Source organism: Falco naumanni, chromosome Z (genome assembly GCF_017639655.2).
Source record: "Falco naumanni isolate bFalNau1 chromosome Z, bFalNau1.pat, whole genome shotgun sequence".
NCBI classification, from domain to species: Eukaryota; Metazoa; Chordata; class Aves; order Falconiformes; family Falconidae; genus Falco; species Falco naumanni.
Window position 1 is genome coordinate 54,430,759 of NC_054080.1, and position 24,990 is coordinate 54,455,748.

General features: G+C 36.1%; 1 protein-coding gene across 22 annotated transcripts in view; it reads left to right on the forward strand.

Annotated features, from left to right (window-relative positions):
- The window catches only part of PTPRD (protein tyrosine phosphatase receptor type D), a 380,568-nt gene that overhangs the window by 352,884 nt on the left and 2,694 nt on the right, over positions 1 to 24,990 (forward strand). For all 22 annotated transcript variants that reach the window (XM_040580319.1, XM_040580317.1, XM_040580325.1 and 19 more), the window contains 7 exons: positions 8,544 to 8,829; positions 9,305 to 9,483; positions 10,684 to 10,810; positions 11,714 to 11,839; positions 16,322 to 16,476; positions 21,190 to 21,325; positions 23,650 to 24,990. The exon at positions 23,650 to 24,990 is cut by the window's right edge and continues 2,694 nt beyond it. In XM_040580319.1, the coding sequence (XP_040436253.1) occupies positions 8,544 to 8,829; positions 9,305 to 9,483; positions 10,684 to 10,810; positions 11,714 to 11,839; positions 16,322 to 16,476; positions 21,190 to 21,325; positions 23,650 to 23,718 (1,078 nt within the window). In that variant the 3' untranslated portion in view covers positions 23,719 to 24,990. The remainder of the gene's footprint in view (positions 1 to 8,543; positions 8,830 to 9,304; positions 9,484 to 10,683; positions 10,811 to 11,713; positions 11,840 to 16,321; positions 16,477 to 21,189; positions 21,326 to 23,649) is intronic.

Below are 24,990 nucleotides of genomic sequence, written 5' to 3' on the forward strand. Positions count from 1 at the left end.
CGCTACAGAGAACTCATGCTGGTATAAAGACTGCTAACATTAAAGAAAGGAAACATCAGACGTAGTACCAGTAACCAAGCTCTTCAGCTGTCGGTGGAGTATTGTCAGAGATATTGAAAAATTTATTTATTCATTTCACCACTTGGTCTAAGAAAACAGAGGCCTAGCATGAGCCTTGATAGGAGCTTCTCAGGGAAGCCTCATATTTTTTTCTTCTCTGTTTTCTGCTGTGTAACATCTCACTGCATTATTACTGTATTGCAACCATTTCAGTTCAAACCAAATCTAAGATGGCAAGATCACATTTTTCTCATCCTCTGAATGAATATATGTCAGTTATCCATGGAAAAGGAAAAGGCATCTTGATATGGAGATCCAAAAGAATAAGTCTGCTACTAAACTCCTGTCAGCTTCAAGCCTGGGGACTACTTTTTGGTTATTTCCAACTTTACAAAGTAGGAAAAAAAGAGAAGAAAAGGAATTTTTAGACAGTTAGAGCCTAGTTCATTTAGGGCTTTGAACTGTGATTGGTGCTGAAAAAAATAATAATGCCAGTGCAGACTGAGGAGACCTGGTACTACATCTTCTTCTTTGCTTTGTACTTGCCAGATTCAATACTGTCTGGAGATGACAATCTGGGACCTCACCACTGTTCTGTCAGTCTAAAACATAATGTAATAAATGGAAAATGTTAGTGTTCCAACTTTAAAAACAGGGATCCTGAGTGCAGTCAGTGTTAAGAAAAAGAAACAGTTGTTGACCACAGTAGGTATACAAACACCTAGAATCAGGAAGGTGTCAGGAAGGAGTCTGAAACTAGGAAGCACCTTAGTGTTCAGCAAGTACTTTCAAGGTCATCCTGTTATCCAGTACTGCAGAACACATTTCTTCCTGACTTCTTTAATTCATTTTCAGATAGGATCAGTTCACCTTTCTATGTCCCACACAGATAGGGTAATAGCTCTTCTATATTTTCCACATGAAAATGTAATCAAAGCACAGAAATATGCAAAAGTACAAAACAATGCAAAACATTCCACTCTGAGAATGCAAAACAGGATGAAATATAAAGAAAGCAAGGAGTAGCTGTTAGGAGCAAACAGCATAATTTTTGCTTATTGGCTTTGTTGTGCTGTAATCTTAACTTTTATTTATTGATGATAAGATTGCAGTGTACTTCCTCTCATAAATTACCCAGAAGTATTATTTTCCGTATTTACTGCAACTGTTCATGCATAGATCAGTCTTTAATTGAAGGTAACAAGTCACAGAAAGTTGTGAGTTTTTTTTAAATTAACCTTGAAATACAATCTTTTCCTAAACTATTTCACTAAACTCTATTTCAGTAGCTTTTACATCTTAATTTTCTTTCTTTCTTTCTTTTTCTTTCTTTCTTTCTTTCTTTCTTTCTTTCTTTCTTTTTCTTTCTTCCTTTCTTTCTTTCTTTTGTTCTTTCTTTCTTTCTTTCTTTCTTTCTTTCTTTCTTTCTTTCTTTCTTTCTTTCTTTCTTTCTTTCTTTCCTTCTTGAGTAGAATGCATAATGACAAGAATGCTTTGCGAATGCATTGTACACTACAAAGGATGTAAAATATACACTGAAATTCAACAAATCTCTCAAAGAAGATACTTTTAGGATAGTTACTATTTGATACTAATTACAGAGTGCAGTACACTGAATATGTAACATTGCGTATAGAAAAGTATAAAAATAAGGAGGATATCTGAGAACTGGATTGATTTTGAAATAAAATATCACAGTAAGTCTTTGTGCACAGATAAAACAGTACAGTTTATTCTAATTTGTTTTTTTTATATACCTGAGTAATTGAATAAATCAGGTGATATAGTGATTCTCAGTGAGGTGTATATATAAAAATCTTCTGTGAAAAGCGGGATTATGGACAGTATGTATTGCTATATAAAATCAACAATCAACTCTGAAGGGAAACCAAGATAACACAAAGAAGTGGTAGGGTCAAAAAACTTTTTAGTTGTCATATTGTGCAATTTCTGCTATATTCCATCTCACAAGCAGAATAATAAGAGGTCTTTTTTTTCCACCAACAATTCATGATTTCAGGAAAGAAGAAGGCAGAAGTACTTCTGTCCCTTTTAAGGAAGAAAAAGCAAGGATCCAAAATAGTCCTTTTCGATGGCATAGTTCCTAAAGGTGTCAGGTACCCCAAGGCAGAAGTGTTGATTGAAAGGAAGAGGTCTAGATGATCTGATTAGCAGACAGGGAAGTGGAATGCTTGTGTTTTAAGTATGTGGGACCATGAGACCAATTTTAGACAGCGTATGCAAGCTCCTCCTCCAGGACATGTCCAGAATATTATTTTCTTAGAGTGCCTATCCAAATTCCAGCAAAGTCTAATAAAAGTCTTTCTGTAGGAGAAGTTGTGTCTGTAACTTTTTGGTTAATAACCCTTAATAGACTCTTTCCTCCATGAATTTATTTTTTTGCATCCATGGTATTTAGCAACAAGTTTCACAATTTAATTACATACTACATTAAAAACTACTTCCTGTTTGTTTTAAATTCTGTCTCATCATTTCATTTCATGATCCTGTTTCTTGTGTTACAAGCAAAATGTTAATAGTCATCGCCTTTTCACCTCTTCCACATAACTCATTGGTTTGTGCCCTTCTTTCATATATCCCTTTCTCTTAAGTGTTGTTTACTTCAAGCTGAGATACCTAGTTTGATTAACCTCTCCTTCATACATCATCATCCTCTTTTCAACCTTAGAATTTCTTTACCATTCTTGAGGTGGGCCACATGGCTTGTCATAGAAGCAAATGCAAGGACAGTATTTTGGCATGCAGAATGACTTCAAAATTCAAAGGAAAATTTACCGAATCCTTCGGTAAATAGTGGATTCACAGGGGAGTGCATGAATGAATCGGTATGAGAATGAATAAAGGTATCACACAAAATCCTTCAATTAGATCTACAGAAATCTTCTATATGTAATTGCAGTGCAAAAATCTAACTTTATGTAAATGACTGTCACATTTTTAAAAAGTGTGCTGAGAAGTTACCTGTGGATGTAATATTTGTGGTTTGATGTTTTTCCTTCACTCCATTACTTTAATAAACTACTTATGTATCTTTTATTTTCACAGTGCAATATGGTACATCTTTCTCCACTGCTTACAAGTAAATTATTTCTAGTACTTGTGAGCTGTCAGTTAGTGGAGTTGCTTTTTACATTATGCACTTCCCCAATTACATTCCTGTATTGCTTTTAAGATATATACGAGTCCTTCTGCATTTCTATAAAGTTCTTGCTTAGGGCAGACCTGAATTTAAAGTGGTGAGAGGAACTGAACTGCTGTCGTGGAGTGTCCTTGTTAGAAGTGTCCCTTAAAACATTTTTTATTTGTTTTATTGAGCGTTACTCATGCTACATTTTTATTCTGCATGGAAAACTCAGCTTGTATTTTAGTAAACAATTATTCCCTGTCCATGGGATATTTTAGATATATTTACTGGAGTTTTGATTCTATATGTTTCAATATTTGAGAGGTTTTTTTGTGTTCATGATACAATCTGTTAAAACAGCTTCATGTGCTTGATCTCTCCAGAGCTGAACTGAGGATTAGATAAGTAGTTACACTTCTACAATTGCATATTACAAAAAATATGACTTAAATCTGGGGCAGCTATGTTTGAAGAATTTATGGTAAGGGTAGAATCCTGAGAATGTGCAGATGGAATATGAAGAATTTCCTTTCAATAAAGCTCAGTAAAGGAAGAAAGTTCTAAAGCTGACTTTTGATTTGTAAGCTTCCTATACTTTTGCCCCCTATCTGTGAAAACTCTGAGGAGGTGTCACAGGAAAACTCACTTCAGAGTGAGCTTTATCTATTTGTAGTGAATTCTTCTCATTTTCTGATTTTTTTCTTGTCTTGTTCTTTTTAAGAAGCTTTATATGACTTCAGTGACAAATATAGTTGCCTCCATGCATAGCACAGAGATGAAGAAAATGCAATGCCTAAAATCTTTTGTTTGGTGAAGATTACACCTAAAAATGTATCGCATACCAAATTTGATTGCTGGTATCTGACCATAAACACAGTGAGAAGAAAAGAAAGTTATTGTGCAGTTGCACATCAATTCTCAAAGGTCTCTTGTAAGCCAGTAACAGAATTCTTGAAGCAGCCCAGTTTCTTTTCTAAAACAAAATTTAAATTTACCTCTTTGCACAAGTTCTTTATGCTGTTTCAGTCAGATGTATCACTTCAAAATAATCTTCAATGGTTTCATAAGGGGCTTTTTTTCTGCTTCCTGGACAGAGGGGTGATTTTCAACTGTGTTCTAATTTGCTAACTGGAAAAGGAGAAAATAATCTAAATATTGCCCTTGGCAGAGCTACTACAGAATTTATGTGGGATTGGAATCTAATTAATCATACGAAGTTCCTCAATAAAATCCAGACATTTTTATATGTTTCCCATATCACAAGAAATTTTATGTACTTTCAGTTCCTAAATGCAAGCTTCATTCAATCTGAAACTATAATATTAAATAAAAATTTCCCCTGATACAAGTCAGAAACATCCTAAATGATTTTTGGTCCATATTTTACTGTCTTTGCTTCCAATTAAATGACCTGTGATTACTGGCAATTACACTCCCTTCCTTTGCCAAATCACTGAAGTATCAGTAAAGGATCATCACTTAAACAGCTACAAATTAATCACAAAAGCCAACCTTTAACACATCCATACAGTGATTTTAATGTTGAATGTCCCCCTTATGCCTCTTAATTTTTCTTTTTGTGAATTGCAGCTGTATTGCTTCACAGGACATTGAACATGTTTCAGCTCATGGGACTGAGTCAGTCAGATTTTTAGAAATTGAAAACAAATGTTGTAATAGAATAAATGGTAATATTTGCAGCAATAACAGTTTTCTAGCAGGCGTGCTTATTTAATAGATTGCTTAAGTTTTCAGCTTGTAAACATAATACCACTAGTTTAAATGATAGAGTAATCTAAAATTCTAAGTTTGACACCAAAAGATGCAAACCAAAAGGGCAAGAAAAGCAATAACTAAGTGTAGAATTAATTTGTAAAATTACTCTCCTTAGCTGAATTATCATCACTAGTAGAAAGTACATAGGAATTAATTTTTATTTCATGTTCCAGTGGCTTATTTGTGAGGATTCAAACTGCATGGCTTCACAGTAATCTTATCAGTACCATTTTAAGAAGTCTGTGTGGTAGCAGAACAGAAGGAGAAACAGGATAAAGATAGAATAGTTTCTTGCTCTTGATAGGAAGCGATTGGAGTTTGGAGTTTGAAGGTATGTGCGTGTGAAGAGGAAGAAAATTAAAATATTCATAGCATTGGTACCAGTTTTCATGGAAACTAACAAGGGTAGTCTGGTGGACACGTGGCTCATTTATAATAGGTGGAGATGGAATATCTTGAACACCTTAAGATAGAAAAATATCTTGCTGGTTAAAATGATTCAGAGAGGAGTGTGTCAGAAGCCCAGTGAAGCCCAGTGCCTCAAATGTAGAGTGTCACCCCCTCCATTCTTATCATAAAAACATTCATGCATATAAATGTGTTTTGGTCTGGTGTCATGATCTTCACAACCTCTGCATAAGCCTATAAACTAGCAAATATGTTCTGTGGTACAGTATGCTAATGTCTATTCCTCTTTGCATTTGCTCTGGGGAAGAATAAACATATAAATGATAATACAAGATGTGAAGAGAAGAAATGAAAACTGCTCATTCCAGCTGAAAGTGCAAGCTTTTAACTGGGTCAGAATTTTGCGGTTGTGGTCTGTAGGTACCAGTGAACCTTTTAGTGTTTGATCTCAAAAATGGCATATCCAGTTATAAACATGGTGCTGGAACATTAATTCATTAATGCATGATAGGAAAGAGAACCATATTCTAAACTACTGAGAACATCGGCACTGTCAAACCTTCTTATTTCTCACTTGGCCAGTTCTTGTTAGGCTGATAAAAGCTAAGTGCAAACAGGTGTCATTTAAGGAATGGTTTAAAGCTTTCATAGAGACCAATCTGACATAAAATTGTGCACTACTTGTGTTGATTTATTTGCAATTAAAAAAAAAAAAAAAAACAATACTGAGACAATATTTTTTTTAGTTTTTCTCCGTGATTACTACCAACATTAAGGTCACCAAGATTTCCTGGAATGCAGAGCTTTTATTGTACAAGGTAAATGAATTCCCATTTAGCTAGGATAGCTGTCATTTCATTTATCTGTATATTTTCTTTCTCTACAACTCCCACTGATCAATATCATTGATCGGTAAGTTTTCTTAAGCTCACATTATTGATTACTTCTTGTCAGAGTGCCATCTAAGAAAGTTGGGATTCATGCATTTGGTCTGTTAGCAGAAGTTCTCAGTGTTTGAAGGAGATTTGCTTCTGGAAAGACTAACTGGCGGCAAGAATGCATGGTTAACAATACATAAATGTAGAATACTAAAAACAAAACTTACCTCATGTAAGACTAAAACATCTTTCTGCTCTGTACTTCTTCTGATTTGGTTGTAAGTAAATGCATTTTACTGGTAACTGGCAAAGATTCTTAAAGCATAATGCAAGAAAGAAAGGTTTACCTTAACTACCAATTTCAGGATGGACTTAGGTTATTTAATATTTCATGAAAATATAGGAACTGTGAGGTTTTATTTTTTATATAGTTGTCCTCTAGAACCTGGTTGTAATTATTTTTATTTCTGTTTCTCTGATTTTAAAAAAAGGCAGATTGTGGTGTTCTTAAATATCCTTAACTTAGATAATGTCAATGTCTTCAGGGTTTATAAACTGTAGCTTGCTATACTACTACATGCATTTGTTACTAACTGAAAACAGTTAAGTATTTAGAAGGCCAGAAACTTTCGTTTATTGTCACAGGTATGATGTGATCCCACATATAAAAATGATACACAAAACACCATTTTATTTTTTGCTTGTGCTTTATATAGCTACATGTATACAAGTAGTTGAAACAAAACTTAATAAAGTTCAGTCATATACATGGCTGCAAAAAGGCAGTCACCCATCTGAAGACTTGATTCAGTACAGCTGATGTCCAAACATCACACAAGTTAAATATTTGGATCTGGGCCTGTGTGTTCTGTAGTCTTCATGTGCCTTCTACATCATTCCTGTTCAGTTACACCAAATGTATAATGAAGGATCATGTATGACTAACAGTAATCACATCAAAGTGAGAACTGCATATCTCTTTTTCCTCTCCTGATTTCATAAAATCTTCCTCAGGAGCTATTAAAGGTAGCCCATGCATGTAACAGACTACACCTTTAAGACAGGAAGGGAACGACTACAAATCCTTGAGACATTTTAACACATTTTGACAGCAGGTATAAAAATAAACTGCTGTTAAGTAGGTCTGTTACTGAGAAAGGTTTAATTCTCTTAGATTCAGCTGAACATTTAATGATCAAGTTTATTCCTGTGCCAAATTCACAGTAGCTGACCCATGTCATCTACCCTCAAGTCCCACCAGAGAGGGGAAGGCAACTTTCTAGCTCAGACTTACTCCTGAGGAACCCTGTACTGCGCAGAGAGCACAGAAGTAGTTGTTTCTTTGGTCTCAGCAGAATTGATGTGACTTTGCTTCAGCTCCTGCTTAAAACCAGCAACTGACTTAAGCCAGAACTTGTAAGGAAGCACTACCTTTGCCTCTGTCTGAAAAGCATTACTTATCCAGTCTGGACACTAATTCAGTGCTGTGATTTCAGGCTTTGTCTTTAAGCATATTTTAGTCCTTTTATAATCTGTCCTTTGAAATAATGTGATGACTGAGCATCATGGTCTATGTTCTAGCCATTCCAGATCTTTCTTGCATTTTCCAGGAGATGCAAGACAGACATTGAAGTGTCCATCTGGGGATTTCCCCAGCCTACAGCTAGCACAGTTAATTAGGCATGGCTCTGCATTGCAAAGAGTAATAGTATGGCCTGGCTAAGTGGAAGAGCATAGGACAGAACAAACTGTGTTAATAGGAGTCCATTGACAGAATTGGGAGAGGGATAGAAATTTTACCTCAAGAGCACAATAGAAATATGTATACTCATTTTCTGTAATGTTATTGTTTGCCAATAAATTCACTTCTGTACAGAATAGCAACAACAGCATGTTTAATGAGTTAGAAGTGTGCTACAAATAAATCTTGAATTCTCAGAGTATTCATCATCTCCATTAATTGCCATTTTTAAGAACACATATTTCTAGAACATGTTACAATGTGGGTTATTTCTATTTAGTCAAGCCTGCAAGAAACTGCAAGATGCAAAGATCTCATGTAAAAGCATTCCACATTCTCAATTGCTTGTAATGACTGTTAAAGGAATTTACGTATTTCAGGGCACCAACCTCTTTCATAAAAGCTGATGTTTGTATTCAGAAAATTGTTCAGTTCAAATCAGTGTTATGAAACTTTAAAACTTGAATGCCGTAAATGTAAGCACAATGCATGAAATAGTCCTTCATGTTTTCCCTCCTCTGTTCATTTCTTTTAGTGCTGGAGTCGGCAGGACTGGCTGTTTCATTGTGATAGATGCCATGTTAGAGAGAATAAAGCATGAAAAGACTGTAGATATTTATGGCCACGTAACTCTAATGAGAGCACAGAGGAATTACATGGTTCAAACTGAGGACCAATACATCTTTATCCACGATGCACTGCTGGAAGCAGTGACGTGTGGAAATACCGAAGTGCCAGCCAGAAACCTGTATGCATATATCCAGAAGTTGACACAAATAGAAACAGGGGAGAATGTCACCGGAATGGAACTGGAATTTAAGGTACGGGGATTTTATGTTGCTGGGATCCAAAAACAAATGGTATAACACTTGATGCTGTTTTGTCCTCCACCAGTTATTTCCAGTAATCAAAATATAAGACATCAGCAGGCTGAAATTTTAATTTAAGAAGACAATCCTTTGTCAGATATATGATTCTATCTTCAGTTGGTTTCCTGACAAAAGAGGGGTGGTTTAATCCTGCTGGTGCTTTATTGTTTCAGTAACTTGAAGTATATGTTTGTATAACAGTTTAATACTCAAATTTCTCCATGTCCATTAATGGAGCAGACATTAAACTTTTATAAGGTGTTAAAAGGAGCTTTACAAATATTAGGTAATGCAATAGAATATGGAAAATTAAGCATCTGAAACTGAAATTATTTGTTAATGGATAATGAGCAGAGACCATCAAGTCTGATAGTGTCAATTGTTTTTGTTATACCTGGCTTTAATTCTTTTAATCTATTTTCAACAGCGTCTTGCTAGCTCTAAGGCTCACACTTCAAGATTCATCAGTGCCAATCTTCCATGTAATAAATTCAAAAATCGCCTTGTCAATATTATGCCATATGAGTCTACAAGGGTATGCTTGCAGCCAATCCGAGGAGTAGAAGGCTCTGATTATATTAATGCCAGTTTCATTGATGGATACAGGTACTTACGTAGATGTGTTCTTATGTGAACTGTTTTAAAATTTAACAAAATGATTTAGGCAATTATATTGAAAATAAAAAAAATTTAGTATTGAAAACTAGTATCGTTTATTGTCTGAGCATGCCATGTTTGATTTGATGGGGTTTTACATATTAATAAAAGGTTTAGATTTTCACTCATGCAATACAGGAAAATTCTGTAAATGACATAGTCTTAAGCATTCTATTTTTATCTACCTTCAAGCCATTGAGAACTTCCAATGTGTTTTACATGCTGAAAGTTACTGAGATTTTAAGCACATTCCTGATTTGGAACCTCTATTTTTTCACAACTATTCTGCTTTAAAAGTTACATAGAAATAACATGCAGTATACTCTTGGTGTCAAAGTGATAACCTGTGATCTTGGAACACTAATTAGGAATAGACCTAGCTGCCAAAAGCATTTTATACATAAATAGTTGTATAGCCCATCAGCATCTTCATGACAACACACAGCAAACGCTCTCAGCTATGAAGCAGCTGCTAGAAAAAGGCACATAGAAGGGGCAGTATAGTTTCCGTAAGGCAGTTTAGGTGTACCTGAGTATCTGTATCCAGAGATAATTTTCTGAGCCTCTGCTTATAATTGGAAACAAACTTCATCTCCACTGTCACCCACAGGGGTGTTTCTGTTGATCGAAAGAAGCAAGAACATGAAATGTTCATCATCTTATAAAGCTATAAAGCTGCTGATCCAGAAGCTTTAAGCAGGAAATCAGTGTACTCCATGCCTGAATTTTTTTCCTGCCTCACTTTTGCTGGAGGCATCAGACTGTTGGAAAGCAGTTAATACAGAAACTGCTTGATGCTATAATTCCTAAACTTAATAGATTGTTAGACAGTTATTTCTACAAAATGAACCAGCACAAATAAGTGTTTCTTAAGTGCTTTTTATAGCACACAAAATTGAGCTATTAGAGTTGCATTAAAATTTAAATAATAATGATAAAGTAATACATCATAATATTAACAGAGTAATTCCCCTTTCAAAGTTCTAAAAATAATAAGCCATAGTTTGATTAAACAATCATAATAAGATTTTAATGTGCTTATTATTAATAATATATAGATATTCCCTCTAATGTTTACCTATAAACAGAGATCATGTGTATCAATTCACTTTTTTGGTTACAATATTTATTTACTTTTTTTCAACATAGACAACAAAAAGCTTATATAGCTACACAGGGTCCTTTAGCAGAAACGACTGAAGACTTCTGGAGAATGCTCTGGGAGCATAATTCTACAATTGTGGTCATGCTCACTAAGCTACGAGAAATGGGCAGAGTAAGTACTGCTGTAATGTTCATTTACTAAAATGGTTATCATCATGATTTTTTATTACAGTATTTCATTGTTATGAAAATGTCTAAAGGAAAAGGTGAGGATATAGGTTTGTTGTTTTGAGATATCAGTGGCATTGTTGATCACGAGGTGTAAGGTTTTCTAATGTGTAGATGTATCGCAATAGACAAGCTACACATGGTATTCTGTTGTGGGGGACACTGAGATTCAGCAACTGAATTTGCATGTTGATATTCTAAAGTATACAAACAGAGCACTGCTGTTTATTGAAAAATGAGGATTTCTTTAGTTGGAAACTTCTATTTGCAGCATCTGTTTTCATAGCACTGAACTTTGAAGTTTCAGCACCCAGTTTACAGTCCTAAACTCCTTCAAGTGCTGCTTAGTGTAATGGAAAGAACAAAGCAGTTTACTATCTAGACAGGATTACATCAAAGTAAAGCCAGTATATGATAAGTAAAATCTGAGTCAGGCATGTATCTGGGGAAAAGACATGATTCAGGACATGGCTAGTGGATGCAGAGGTCAGGGGGACTTGCTTCAACAGGAAGAAGAAAGAAAACTGAAGGTGGCCTCAAGATTTAAATTCTGTTCTGTGTTGAAAATTAGGCTAAGGATAGCTCTTGTCAGTGGTATATAATAGAAATTAGGAGTATAAATGAGATCAGATATACATCAATCAAAGGGAATCCCTCACGGTGTTGAAGATCATTTTTTATTCTAGGTATGGAACTTCATGTTCACAGCAAGACAAACAGTTCATGTTCCTGTCACTAATGGCACTTTCCATGAATATTACACTTACCTGACTGAAAAAGGTTTTATACCAGTTCACAGTAGTGATCTCAAGTAACACAAAATTTATTTTGCTTCATTATTTTGTAGGAAAAATGCCACCAGTACTGGCCTGCAGAGCGCTCAGCCAGATATCAGTATTTTGTGGTAGATCCAATGGCAGAGTACAATATGCCACAGTATATTCTGAGGGAATTCAAGGTTACAGATGCAAGGGTAAGTAAATACAACATTACACTAGTTCACATAAGTTTAAAAGAAAATTTTAATCTCTTTCTTTTCCTGTCTTTTTTTTTTTTTTTTTTAATTGTTGTTATTATTATTACAAAAACCCTAGGGGTGTATTTTTTTCTGCAAGCAATAAAAAACAAGTTAATAAATTTATTAAATGAATATGCTTTTTGTCTAAGAGAATAAACTTCATTCAGATCTAACATTTGGGCAGCAAAACAATGTAAGATTCTGAATAACTATTTGTGCTGGAAGGATTTGAGGACCATTTTACTTTTTTTCCTTATTTTTCCCTTGATAATTTTTGAGGGCAGTTTTTTCACTTACAGCTGTAAATATGTGGTTTTGCAACACCCTCTAGACTAAGTGAGCATGAACATTACATTGAGATTTCGAAACTGCAGAGCCAATAGCATTCATAAGAAAAGCTTGACAAGGTTTGCACATCATAATTTGGTTTTTGGCATAGCATATTTTCAGCACTCTTGTATATCTGCAGAGTATGTACATGCAGCTGTGACCCTGGCATCCTCATTTTCATACTGCATTTCTTATCTGAATTCATGAGTCCCAAACTGAGCACTGATATAAGATTAAATATACATAAACTTTAAATATATATTTGGCAATCCTTATACTTTTCATTTCTAGCAATTTAGTCTGCATGGCAGGAAAAATTACTGACAGCCTCCATTTCTGTAGGGACTGTAGTATTCTATTTGTTTAAGCAAAGTAGCAGGATACACTTGTCCAGGAATAACTGATTACTTAGTTGCTAGTCAGCATCTAAAATATTAGACCTTCTCACAGTTAGCTAAACTGCTGCTTTTAATGTAAGTTTTAAATAAAATTAGATACTACCAACAATGAGCTAGACAGCGTTGTCACTCACCAAATCAGTATGTGAACATTTTGATTTGGCAAATAGGCTTAGGTGTGTGGTTTTGAAAAGAAACTGTAGACACACTGGATCTGTTTTTCATTCTGTTTGAAATCTAGTAAGGATCACATGACACACAGCTTCTCAAACCTATTTGTGTTTCACAAAAGTAGAGAACGGGCTCCTAACCTAGCAGCCTTTAACCACACTTGTAAGCATAGACAGCAAAAACCAATTTCACTAAAACCGTGCTGACAGTTTTCATAGATCATCTATTAAAAATCTGTTCAATCTCAAGCTGTAAGAGTTCTTATATGACATAGTTCACCAAGATCAGATCACAAAATAGCACTGATAACAAAAAGCCACAGATGTAGTTGAAGTGTCTGCAAACAATGTATATTTCCAAAAAGTTCTTTCAGTTTATAGTGAGCTAGGATATTTATGAAAGTATATTTACTAATAGCTGGCAAACCATTAAAACGTCTGAAAGGGTCAAATAACTTAATTTGCCAGAAAGAGTTTTATTGGATCTGATATTAATACACCACTTCTTAAAAGTGCCAAGCGTATATGTACCTTCATGGTCCTATTGTGGCATTTTACCATCACATATAAATGCTTCTCAAATTTAAAAAATCTCTTTATTTTGATGGTCCAAATTTTGTCAAACACTGCACTGGCAAGCTGGCAGGGCCACCCAAAAATTTTCTAAATGTGTTAGGAAACTTTAGCTCCTTGCAAATTTACTGGAAGCAATGGTGACTACTTACCAAAATGCACACTGTGTGTTTTCTGTACTTAGGCTTTTATGGCTGTCACACCCAGTAATTGAGGCCATCTAACTGAATTGTATTCAAAGAAAAGTAAACAGTGCAGTGGTTGTAACCAGCCTCTCTCAGCCTCTCTCCCTCTTACCTCTAAACCCATCCATAATGTTAGAGCACCACCCGGGCTCTAGCAGAGCCAAGCTAGTAAATTATTCCCAGGGACAAGAAAAGAAGCCCACTTCCCTTTGTAGGTGTCAGCAGCAAGTGTCTGCTGTGGAATGCCCTGTTACTTCTGAAAGTGAGCTATGAATTGCTGTAAGGTGAAATTGCCTCTGTAACTGTTTCAGTCTACTGCTTCTGACTGGTTTATACTCACTTCCTCTGTAAACTCCAGAGATCAGTATGTTGCAGCAATCTCGTTTAAGGCTAAACTATTAGTGATGGCTGTAAAAGAGTATTATAAATTATACAGCCTCATCAAAAGACAACTGAATCTATCCTGCAAGGAGCAAGAAGAAATCCAAACAGTCAGCCAGTCTGTATGATGATATGTTGAAAGATCTCTGCTCCACGTAGGGATCCAAAAGTTTGTACTTTGACAACTAACTGTGCAAACTTGACAATATTTGAAAGTAAAAATTATAATGAAATTTGGCATTTGTATTTGGACTGCAGTGGGCAAGCATCTCATTAAAAGAAAGCAGCACTGTTTTCTACGGAATTGCCGGTCAGTTCCAAATATGGTCTAAAGCTAGTCTAGCATCAGACTGACTAACTTTAGTCATGCGTTCATTAAATAGCATTAAGTAACAGAAGTTATTGCCATGAAAACTAAATCAGAGCAGCTTTCACAGACTTGCATTGAACTATTGAGCTGTAACGATCATGAAATATACCAACACAGTTGATTTAGACACACCTTAAAAACAACTATTTATCTTCAAATCTACTTTGCACATGGAAATTTGTGATCTTTCAAATGACAGCCTAGGCTTAAGTGAAGAAGCATCTTTTTTTATCCTTTCTACCGCTAAAAAGTTACTGTTATTCTAGTGTAATTCTTATCAGGGTCAGAAATTGCTGAAGATTTTCTATCTCCTTCCTTAACCAACATGCTGCAAGTGAGTCAGACTTCAGGGGTTTTTTTTCTTTACTTTAGAAAAGTGGGAGGTTATTTTGAAGGCAATCAACCTATTTTGTCTTCTTGATTAATTAATGTCATGTGCCTCAGGCTATCTGAAGGATGAATTTTCATTATGTCTTCTTAGGGGAAAATGGGATCACAGAGGCCATTATGAGAGAAGTCTGCATTAACAAAATGCCATTATGTTAGAAAATACTTAATTCTTTGTGTTGGTGCCCACAAGAAATAAAATTGGGTAAATGCTTTTGAACAGAATTTCTTTTTCTTTAAGTGGGCAAAAACATTCCATAGAAATAGACTACTAAATTGTCACAGTGGTCTAGTGGGAATATAAGTGATAGTAAGTCAAAGAAGTGTGTGTGTGTCCTCTCAAGGAGCAGTGGCTAGAAAACACACCCATTTTCTGTTTTCCTTATTCATCTGAGACATGGTAGACAAAAATCCGTAATACTGGAGGAACATAAAAGCAAAGCAAAGCATTGGCCTTCCCTTCTATTTCATTGCAAAGGTCTGTAATATCTGAGTGCTTGTGGTAAGGGGCTGGGAGGAGGGGGTGGGGGGAAGGGGGGAGGGGAAGGAATTCTTGCCTCCAGCATAACTTCTTTCTTTTTTGGAGGGCCTTCTGTAATCATTTCAATTCTTTCTGGGTTTCATTTAGTAGAAGGCCATTTTGAAGACATGGCAGAGTGGGTGCTTAGGAAACAACGTGTCCAGAGGCACTAGTTCACATCAGTAGCTCATGTGCCTATGCTTTTATGCCAATGTTTTTAAACACTTCAGCTGTGCAGCTTGACAGTGTCAAAATCAGGAACAATGTTTGAAGATTCAGAACAAATTGACTTCATCTATTTGTATTGGGTTTTTTTCTGTTTATGTGTCCTGACCATTTACACATTAAATAGGCATAAGGCAGAAGTTGGCACTTAATACTTTCAGTGGCTTCATTATAAAAATAACCATGCTGCAGTATTCTGCAGTTTAAACAATCCTGGTTGTATTCCTAACCAAAGGGAATGAACGGCCAACTTGTTTTGTGAGAGGAAGACCTTCTTCTCGATTTTTGACTGAGTCCAAGTTGTTAGTGAATGAACTTATGATGATCGAAGGGGAAGTTTATGGTTTGTTAAACAACTGCCTTGTCTTGACCCATCTACTTCCAGGCAAATGTCCACCTCCTAAAAAGCACCATACTATTAAAGATATCATCTGCAAGAGGGCAATGACTAAACAAGTCTTACCAGTGAAGATATTTCTGCCATGCAGTAGATGAGCATATCTAGGAAATGGAGAGACCTTATTCTACCCAGTATTTAAAGGAATTTGCATTCCACAGGATTCAAAACATAATTTACCAAAATGTCATATAACCATGTCAGATTGTTATGTCTTTAGCCCCAGACACATTTTACACAGGCAGAATGTCAGACGACTCTCCTATCCAGTGCAGAAAGCAATCTGTGCAATGTTGTTAATGGAACTGCGTTTCTGGGCCAGCGTGTCCAAAAGCACCAGCCAGTACCGCAACTGAAGGAATCTTCCTAAACGTGATCTCAGCTGTTCCCCACGTCCTGTCAACGTCTTTGTTTTGTGATTGTCTTTCTGGTTGTTGGCTGACTGACTTCCAGCCACTGGAACATGCGTTTGGGATACATTATTTGTGTCTTTTGTTAAAGGATGGCCAGTCCCGAACAGTGAGGCAGTTCCAGTTCACTGACTGGCCAGAACAAGGAGTGCCAAAGTCTGGAGAAGGATTTATTGACTTCATAGGCCAAGTGCATAAAACAAAAGAGCAATTTGGTCAGGATGGACCGATTTCTGTTCATTGCAGGTAAGTAAACAAAGCCTCAAAGAAACTCATATGTAGATAAGTTTTTTTTCTACAGTTGATTGCTGATTGCAGTGAAGGTGTGTATGTAAATGTATTTCACAGGTGAACTATCAGAAAATGTAATCAAATCAAAGATCTAAAAAGGAACGCATAGGACTTCTTTAGATGAAGCAGGATTTGTTCTGTGATATCCCATTTACAGGGAAAAGGTTCTTCTGAAATATGTGGAAGCACGTGATTTTTTCATTTTAAAATGTCTCTTAATGCAAGGTAAAAACAATCTGGTCAATACTACACGTAGAAAAGAGTAGGAAGAGCCTTATCACAGGCTGATATATCTGGTTTTCTTTTTTTTTCACTGGTAATTAAAAGTGAGACTGTTACATTGGTGGGAATTGCTAGCTGTAAACAAGCTAGTTACACCTCAGTAGTTCACTATAACAATCAAGATGAGACAAATAAAAATGGTAGCTACCTCAAGAAAGGGAATGGATTAGAAAGTGCTGATTCAGAACTTTGCCTGTCAAAAAATCACTGCGGTTTGGATTGGTGAGTTCTAACTTCAGAATGTAATTCCCATTTTTTGATGTGATGACTTCCCTCAATTCCTTTACAGTTGGTATGCAGATGAAAACAGCTAGCAGGGTGTGTAGGAATAATCTAGGGTGGCCTTTTTTAATATTCTTCTATTTTTTGTTTTCTCTACAGTATTCCAGAGTCTATAGCAGATGGCCAAAAATAGTGCCTTTATCTCTTATCTCTCATTTAATAAATTGCTTTCTATAAATTCCATTAGGATTTTAGATACTCATTTTTATAACGTTATCTTTTGGTAGATGAAGTGTTATTATTTGTGTAACAGAGATGCAAAATACTGATACAGGTTCCAAGTCCTTCTTGCAAGACAAGTAATGCGCCAATACTATCATGAAGACAAAATGAACAAGTTTGGTCACCAGAGCATATGAGTGTATGGAGGGAGAGAGATTTTTGGCTTCCAGAGCCAGGAGCAACCAGAAGTTGTTAAAACACCAGTGTGTTTTAACAGAGATCCTTATGCTCCCCCGATCTGAAAGACTGACAAAATAAGTGTATCGGACTACTTGAATCCTATTATTTTGTGTGGGGCTAGAAATGTTTATGGCCTGCTAAGGAGAACGGCAGAGCAGAGCAGTGTTTGGGATTCATTTGACAAAGAAAGACATGTCCACTTGTGACTGCAATGAAATACTGCTTGCAGTAGGTTATGCATCCCTTCCAAATGGGTGTGATCTTTCATGCTGAAATGATGGAGATTTCTGCCATTGACTTTGGTAGAAACGAAATCAAGTCCAGTATAATTCCTCATGGTTTGGTCTTTAATTGTCTTATCATCATTGTAACAACAATTTAACAATGGTTACTGCTAATCGTCATTATCAGCGTAAGTCAACTTACATGAATAGGAAATGTCCCTTGCAAATTGGTGAGTTTAGTTGCTTCTTTCAGGAAGCACAAGTTCCTGGGTACCTGCACTTTCCTAGTCTTTGTAGAATTATTGTAATAATGCATCCACTTTGTACCATGATATGGTTTTAAGGATTTCTCTTTTACAGAGGAATTCTAGAAATGGCAGACTCCCCTGGTGCCCCTTCCCTGTGGTTTCCTTGCCACTCTACACATTTTTCATGTTTGCTTTCTCTGTTGCATAGTAAACACCTACCACCCTCAATTTTAAAATGTTCTTCTTCTCTGGCATTTTTACAAACAGATTGGTGTTTTACAATTTACAATTTTTTAACTTCATCAGGCAGTTAATTAAAAAAAAAAAAAAAAAAGTTGAAAGAGCAAAGGACTGTTGACTTTGAAGCAAAATTTCCACTTCAACCGATTTTTGGTATTTATAGTCTTGTTATCCCAGCTTTTAGCTGTAGAGTAAGGAAGACCACACTTTCCTGGCATGCATTCAAGTTTTGTTTTTAACAACAAACTCTTCATGCTTACAAAAACATCGATACTTCCTCATGGCTCATTAAAGCGTCCTAACTTTGGTTTCTAACTGTTTAAACTTTGTTGAATCATACTACATCATGGAGTAGTGACTTCACCATTTACTAAATTCAGAATTCTTTAAAACCTGTCACATTGCTTCATTAAATGTCATGGTAGAATTCACTTTGCTCTTTGGCTTGCTCTGAAAGTTCACTGATCATTAAAATGCTACTAGTACTGATGTGGACTTCCTCTTTAGAAATCCTAAGCATCGTCTGATAGGAATTGGTACAATGTTAAAATATGCTTGCCACTTTCAGGGGAGCAGTGGCAGTTTCCCATAGATTTTACCAAAATACTACATTTGATGGCTTGCTAGGAATTGTAAGCATTAAGATCTTTCCATATTAGTATTTCTTTGTTCACTGTGTAGCTTTTCCAGCACAAGACAACAAATGAATTCCCTCCTTTTGCTGAATTAAAGAATTCGAGGAGTTGGGTTTTTTTAAGTTTTGACTAATACGTAAGACTAGAACTTTCCACACGTATTTAGAAAATTGTACCATTTGTTGTTGGATATCTTTAAATGGTTGAGTAAGAGCAATAGCAAGGTGAACAGAAAATGTGAATCTGCCTTCACTCTACTAGTCGCTTTCCGTACTACTTGGTTTAGATCCCAATGTCATCAGCTCTGTAAAGTCCAAGCAGGTTCCAATGCTATTTTACCAGGATTTTTTCAGCATGTTTCTTAACCATTACCTTTCTAATTTACCTCATCAGGGAAAGGAGACCTTACACTTCAGTTTCTCTAGGATGATTGTCATCACATATAGGTAAACCAGTAATGTCTGGTTATTTTGTCAGTATGTTATTTTGTCAGATTGTGCCTCACGTCTCCTTTGACTTCAGCTCTCCGAAGGCACACAGGATATGCAAAATTGTTGAATCAAGTCACACATATTTCATAGCCTTAGAAGTGCACTGATCTAGGTCAAACACTAACATACCATCGTACAATTTCCAAACATCCGATTTCCAAACAAGTCTCATGAATTCACTGGGTCTCTGTCATAGTCCATATCAATGTTCAGAGATCTTCAGTCTGTCCCTGCTGTTGATGTTCTTCCACACTGCTGTCTGGTGAATAGTTCTTACCAATTTCCAGCTTCCCAAGTCTATTTGAGTGGACAAAACCTTGTGAAATTTTTAGCATTAACAGTGAGATGATGGGGTGCTTAATTTCCACCCACACAAGTTCAGACTTGAAAAGTCTTTTTTCCTGTGTAGTTAACAGTCTCTTTGTCCAAGAGACATCCTCATGAATAAATGATTGTTTAATTTTAATAACTGACATATATTGGCTCTATTGATTACAGGTGTAATTGTGTATTGTGACTTCTTCGTTGTTTTAGCCAATAACAGAAACCCAAGACAGAAAAGAGAGCAAACAAACCATACATTCAAAGAAGGTATTTCAGACTAATGTAGACAGACATAGTGTACATATGTCAATATTGGAAAGCTAAAGATCCAGACTTTAATGAAAGCTCTGTCTTAAGGGTTGGGGGTTTTTTTAATCCATTAATGAAATTGTAGTGTGAATGAACAATTTCAATATTAATTGGAAATCCACCCAACTATCTTTAACTAAAAGTAGAAAATAAACTAACACACTGAAGATGTGCAAAACAGGGCATTGAAGTGAACAAGCTAAAGTGAAGCAAGCAGTAGTATACATTCTAGCATCTTTTTCTCCTGTCTGTTTCAGCGTAGGTCATTGGCAGTGAACATTCTCATTTTCCATTAACATGCACTGATTACTGCATATCTGGATGAACAAATGAAGTCATTTTGCAATGAATCATAGAATCATTTGGGTTGGAAAAGGTCTTTGAGATCATCAAGTCCAACCGTTAAACCGGGACTGCCAAGTCCAACACTAAACCAAGTCTCTAAGCACCGCATCTACACATATATTTAGACACCTCCAGGCATGGTAATGACACCACCTCACTGGGCAGCCTGTTGCAATGCTTAACCATGCTTTCAATGAAGAAATTTTTCCTAATGTCCAAACCTCTTCTGCCTTCACTTGAGGTCGTTTCCTCTTGTTTTGTGACAAGTTCTTTGGGAGCCAAAACCAACCCCCACCTGACCACAATCTCATTTCAGGTAGTTGTAGAGAGCAATAAGGTTCCCCCTGAGTCTCTGCCTCTCCAGGCTAAACAGCCCCAGTTCCCTCAGATGCTCTTCAGAAGCCTTATGCTCCAGACCCTTCACCAGATTTATTGACCTTCTCTGGACATGCCGCAGCACCTCAACAAGTGAGGAGTCTGAAACTGAACACCGTATTTGAGATGCAGCCTCACCAGTGCCAAGTACAGGGGGATGTTCCCTTCCCTTGTCCTGCTGGCCACACTGTTTCTGGTATAAGCCAGGATGCTGTTGGCCTTTGTGGCCACCTGGGCACACAGCTGGCTCATGTTCAGCTGGCAAAGAAGACTGGAGAGTCAGGAAGTCCTTAGTAGCATGTGACATTTGCTTGAGTGCAATTATTCTTCTGAATGCAATGTGGTAGTTTTGTTTCATGGGCCTTTACCCATATAGAAATCTGTACATATACAGTGAGTTGAAATCAGAGATATTTGTCAGCCAATTCCTGCAGCATTAACTGTCAATTAACATTCCTTTTTTCCCTTTTTTCCCTTTTTTTTTTTTTTTTTTTTTTTTTTTATGCAACAGTGCAGGTGTTGGAAGGACTGGAGTATTCATAACCCTAAGCATTGTCTTAGAAAGAATGAGATATGAAGGTGTTGTAGATATTTTCCAGACTGTCAAAATGTTAAGGACGCAGCGGCCAGCCATGGTACAGACAGAGGTGAGCAAAATAGTATCTATATACAATGGTGATAGAAAAGAAGAGGTATTTCTAAGGTGAAATGTGCACAGATAAAGACTGTATAAAATGTGCTTACATTTGTATCTTAAGTCATATAGTAACTGTATGACCACAGTGTGAAATCTGCCATAAAGATACTGCAAGGACTATTTCCTGTTACAGCAGTATATACTGCAGGCTGGGGAGGAAAAACATCTTTTCAGTAGTGGATCCTAAATTATAGTAGTTGAGGAAAACCATTTTCCAAGAAACATTACCCACTTTTTCTTTGAAACTTTGTTTCCTGGCAGAAATGTGTGGTAATAAAGAAGGAGGCAAATTGTTTCTGCAGGTGGATCCACTGATTTTTTTTGTTCCTGGAGCAAAGTATTGTTCATGGCTTCCGATTGAAACTGTATTATTTTCATGGTTTTCTACACTTTACATCACCAAGCAAGTGGCTGTTTGGCCTGAAAATCGTAATGGTAAATTCAGCATTCAGGAAAACTGTAGTGTAAATAATTTCTATGTGCAAGAATGCCATAGAAATAAGGAAAGGATAAGCAGTATCAACCGATGTCCTGTGCTTGGGACTGTGTCATGCCATAAAGAATACTTAAACTTTTTTCAGATGTGCTTAATTCCTACTTAAATTTCTGAACAGGAGGCTTGAACCAAGCCAGAGCCAATAGGTTAGGAGAACCAAGCAAAAGAGCAAGGGAAGGGAAACACTTTAGGTCATACATCTATTTACTATAATTTGATTGATTCTGGCCTTTAAGTTACAGTTCGTGAAATTTAAAATGGTTCACTACAGTTTGCCATTTTCCACAAGAAAATTAAAATTTTCCAATAAAAGCTAGTAGTCATTTTTAAGAAGACAACTTCATAAAAGCTTATATGAAAAATAAAGAGAGACTTATTTTTAATCTTGTCAGTTAGCCAAGTAAATCCATTTCTTTTCCATTACCATCATTCTTCTGAATAAGCAAAATGAAAAATTACTACTTTCTGTCATTTTGGTTCCAAGAAATAACTCCAGTACACATAAAAACTGTGCTTCTTGGAGCCTACCTGACAACTACGGAGTTCAGATATGCAACATATTCTCCCTAGTACTACTTTGACTTATTTCTGTATGCTACCCTTCATCCCCACTGCTGAAAGTACAAGTGTTGTGTACTCATTTTTTTCAGGATTCTGTGGAAAACAGATCTCTCCTTCAGTAGTATGCCAGGAAATCTAATTCTTATTCAACACAGCACTTGAACTCCATGTGGACCTCCCATATACTTAAAATTTATGCATATGTCTAATGCATTCTCCCACTGTTCCAACAGGAAGCAGGAAAGAAATATTAGTGATCACAACACTACCTTGAAGCAGATATCTGATGAGTTTCCTGGTCTCCAAAAGAATTTTAATTGTTATCTTAACAAGTATAAAGCATGTGGGGTTACCACATAGCACTATCAGATAAATAAGCATACCTTCTTGATATTTTGGGTGGATTTCAGAAATAACTTTTTTTTTTTTCTTTTTTAACATTTAAACCCAGAGTGGCAGTTGCAAATGAGTGCACAGATGTGCCATTGTAATATGTGTGCAATATCACAAATATGTGCAAAAGGACTGTTGTGCATGGGTTAGAATAACACGAAATACCAAATGTTGGATTCACCAGAGGTATAAGCAAATCTCTCACCACACTGAAACTTTTCTGTTCTTCTGGGTATAGGTTGAAACACCATCTGTTTTCATGTTAGTAAGGTGCTTTAGCTGCATATTTATCTCTTAAGGCCCTTTTCTTGCCACAGGCTGTATTATCGAAAGGTTGGGATTGCCTTTGCTTCCTGAACATGATTTTTAACCTGGTGGTTTTCCATACAGTATTCCCTATCAAGGCTGTGATGAATTTTGTCACTTAGTATGTTGGATTTACTACAAAGTTATTTGGATATTTTGCTACTTATTTTCAAGTACATGAAGGGAAAGCATCCTAGTATGCTCCCACAAGAGGAAAGCTTTGTATTGATATTAAATTGATACAGAATAACAAATGGTCAGTGCCTGGATATATAGCCTCTGCACAAAAAGAAGCTGCATTATGTGGAAAATAATACTGCATTAAATAAATGTCTAAGTTAATCTGTTGTAACTCAGACTGGTTTTGTGTTGATGTAAGCATGAGAATATTACTGAGCTGCAGATGCCTCAGTGATATTTGTCTCTAGCCACATAGAAGCTCTTAGTTGAAAGAAAATAGAAACCAAGCAACAAGCTGGCTTTTTAAATGCTTTTGTTTTCTATCTGTCTTTCTCCAGGATCAATACCAGTTCTGCTATCGAGCCGCACTGGAATATCTGGGCAGCTTTGATCACTATGCAACATAAAAACCCATCGCGGATTTTTATTGCAGGCCCTTTAAGATCCAGAGAGCCGCTTCTGAGCCATACGATGTGCTTTAGAAGTACTTCTTAACTCTTAGCTACGGAGCGATTATTGGGGATATATAAAATAAAACAAACAAACAAACATAATGGGGATATTTAAAACAGAAACAACAACAACAAAAAACCCTATTCCATGTGGACCAAGAATTCACAGTTTAATAACGTAACCATAATAAAAGAATCCTGACCACTGAGGCATCTGAAGGATCCCATTTACAGATACCTCAAGGATTCAACATTGGTTGAAGTGAAAGGGAAGAGGAAATTGATCAAAAGGATGGTCATCTTGTTCAGGATTGCATGCTTTTGCAAAGAGGAATTTTGAGAGAACTGCAGTTCAGTGCAAGGTGTTTGCTGAAAGGTTGGGTCCTGGCTTCTCAAACAAAGACTCTTTACTTCAACATCACCCCTTCCCATCGTACTGCTCATCATAACACTTTAGGGAAAATGTGGGAATGTTTAAAGAGAAAGTCCTTGATTTAGTTTTTTAGTATTGTAAAGATACTGCTGACCTGTGCTTCATTTTTAACTGTGTAAACTTTTTCCTTTTTTTAACAAAAGTTTATCATTCAATGAAGTGAATTAAACAAAAGGTTGCATAACTGTTAATCTTTTTGTTTAAAAACTGCAGATTTTTTTTAAGCTGTAGAACTGTTATCTGTAATATTGTGCTGTAGAAATGGTAAATAATTTGAAAATTTGCACATTTTTGTGCAGTCCTATATTTATCTACAGTACCACAGTCTTGTTAGATATTACTTTTACAGTTTTGTTTGTTTTACTTTTCTTTAAGAAAATATTCATTGTAATCAGTTAAATCAGAATGGGGCTTTTTTGTTTCTTTTGGAATCAACAGGGAGGCGCAAAGTATAAAGATGCTGCTAACACACACACACATGCACACTTATGCACATGCACACCCACACCCTCTCTCTTTCTATATATATATATAAGTACTTGTATGTATTACTCTCTACCCTTGTCTAACTCTCTGTATAGTTACAGAGATACAGATAGGTAGATATTCACACACATACACATGAACATACCAGTTCTTCCATACCTGGATTTATCAAAGTATTGGGAAAGTTTTTCAGCATACTGCAATTATATTAAACTACTATTTGATCATCTCTGCATTTCCAAGGTCCATAAACTCCTGTTTCAAAGGGAAGTGAGGAATGCACATCATTGATATTTGAACATCATCTC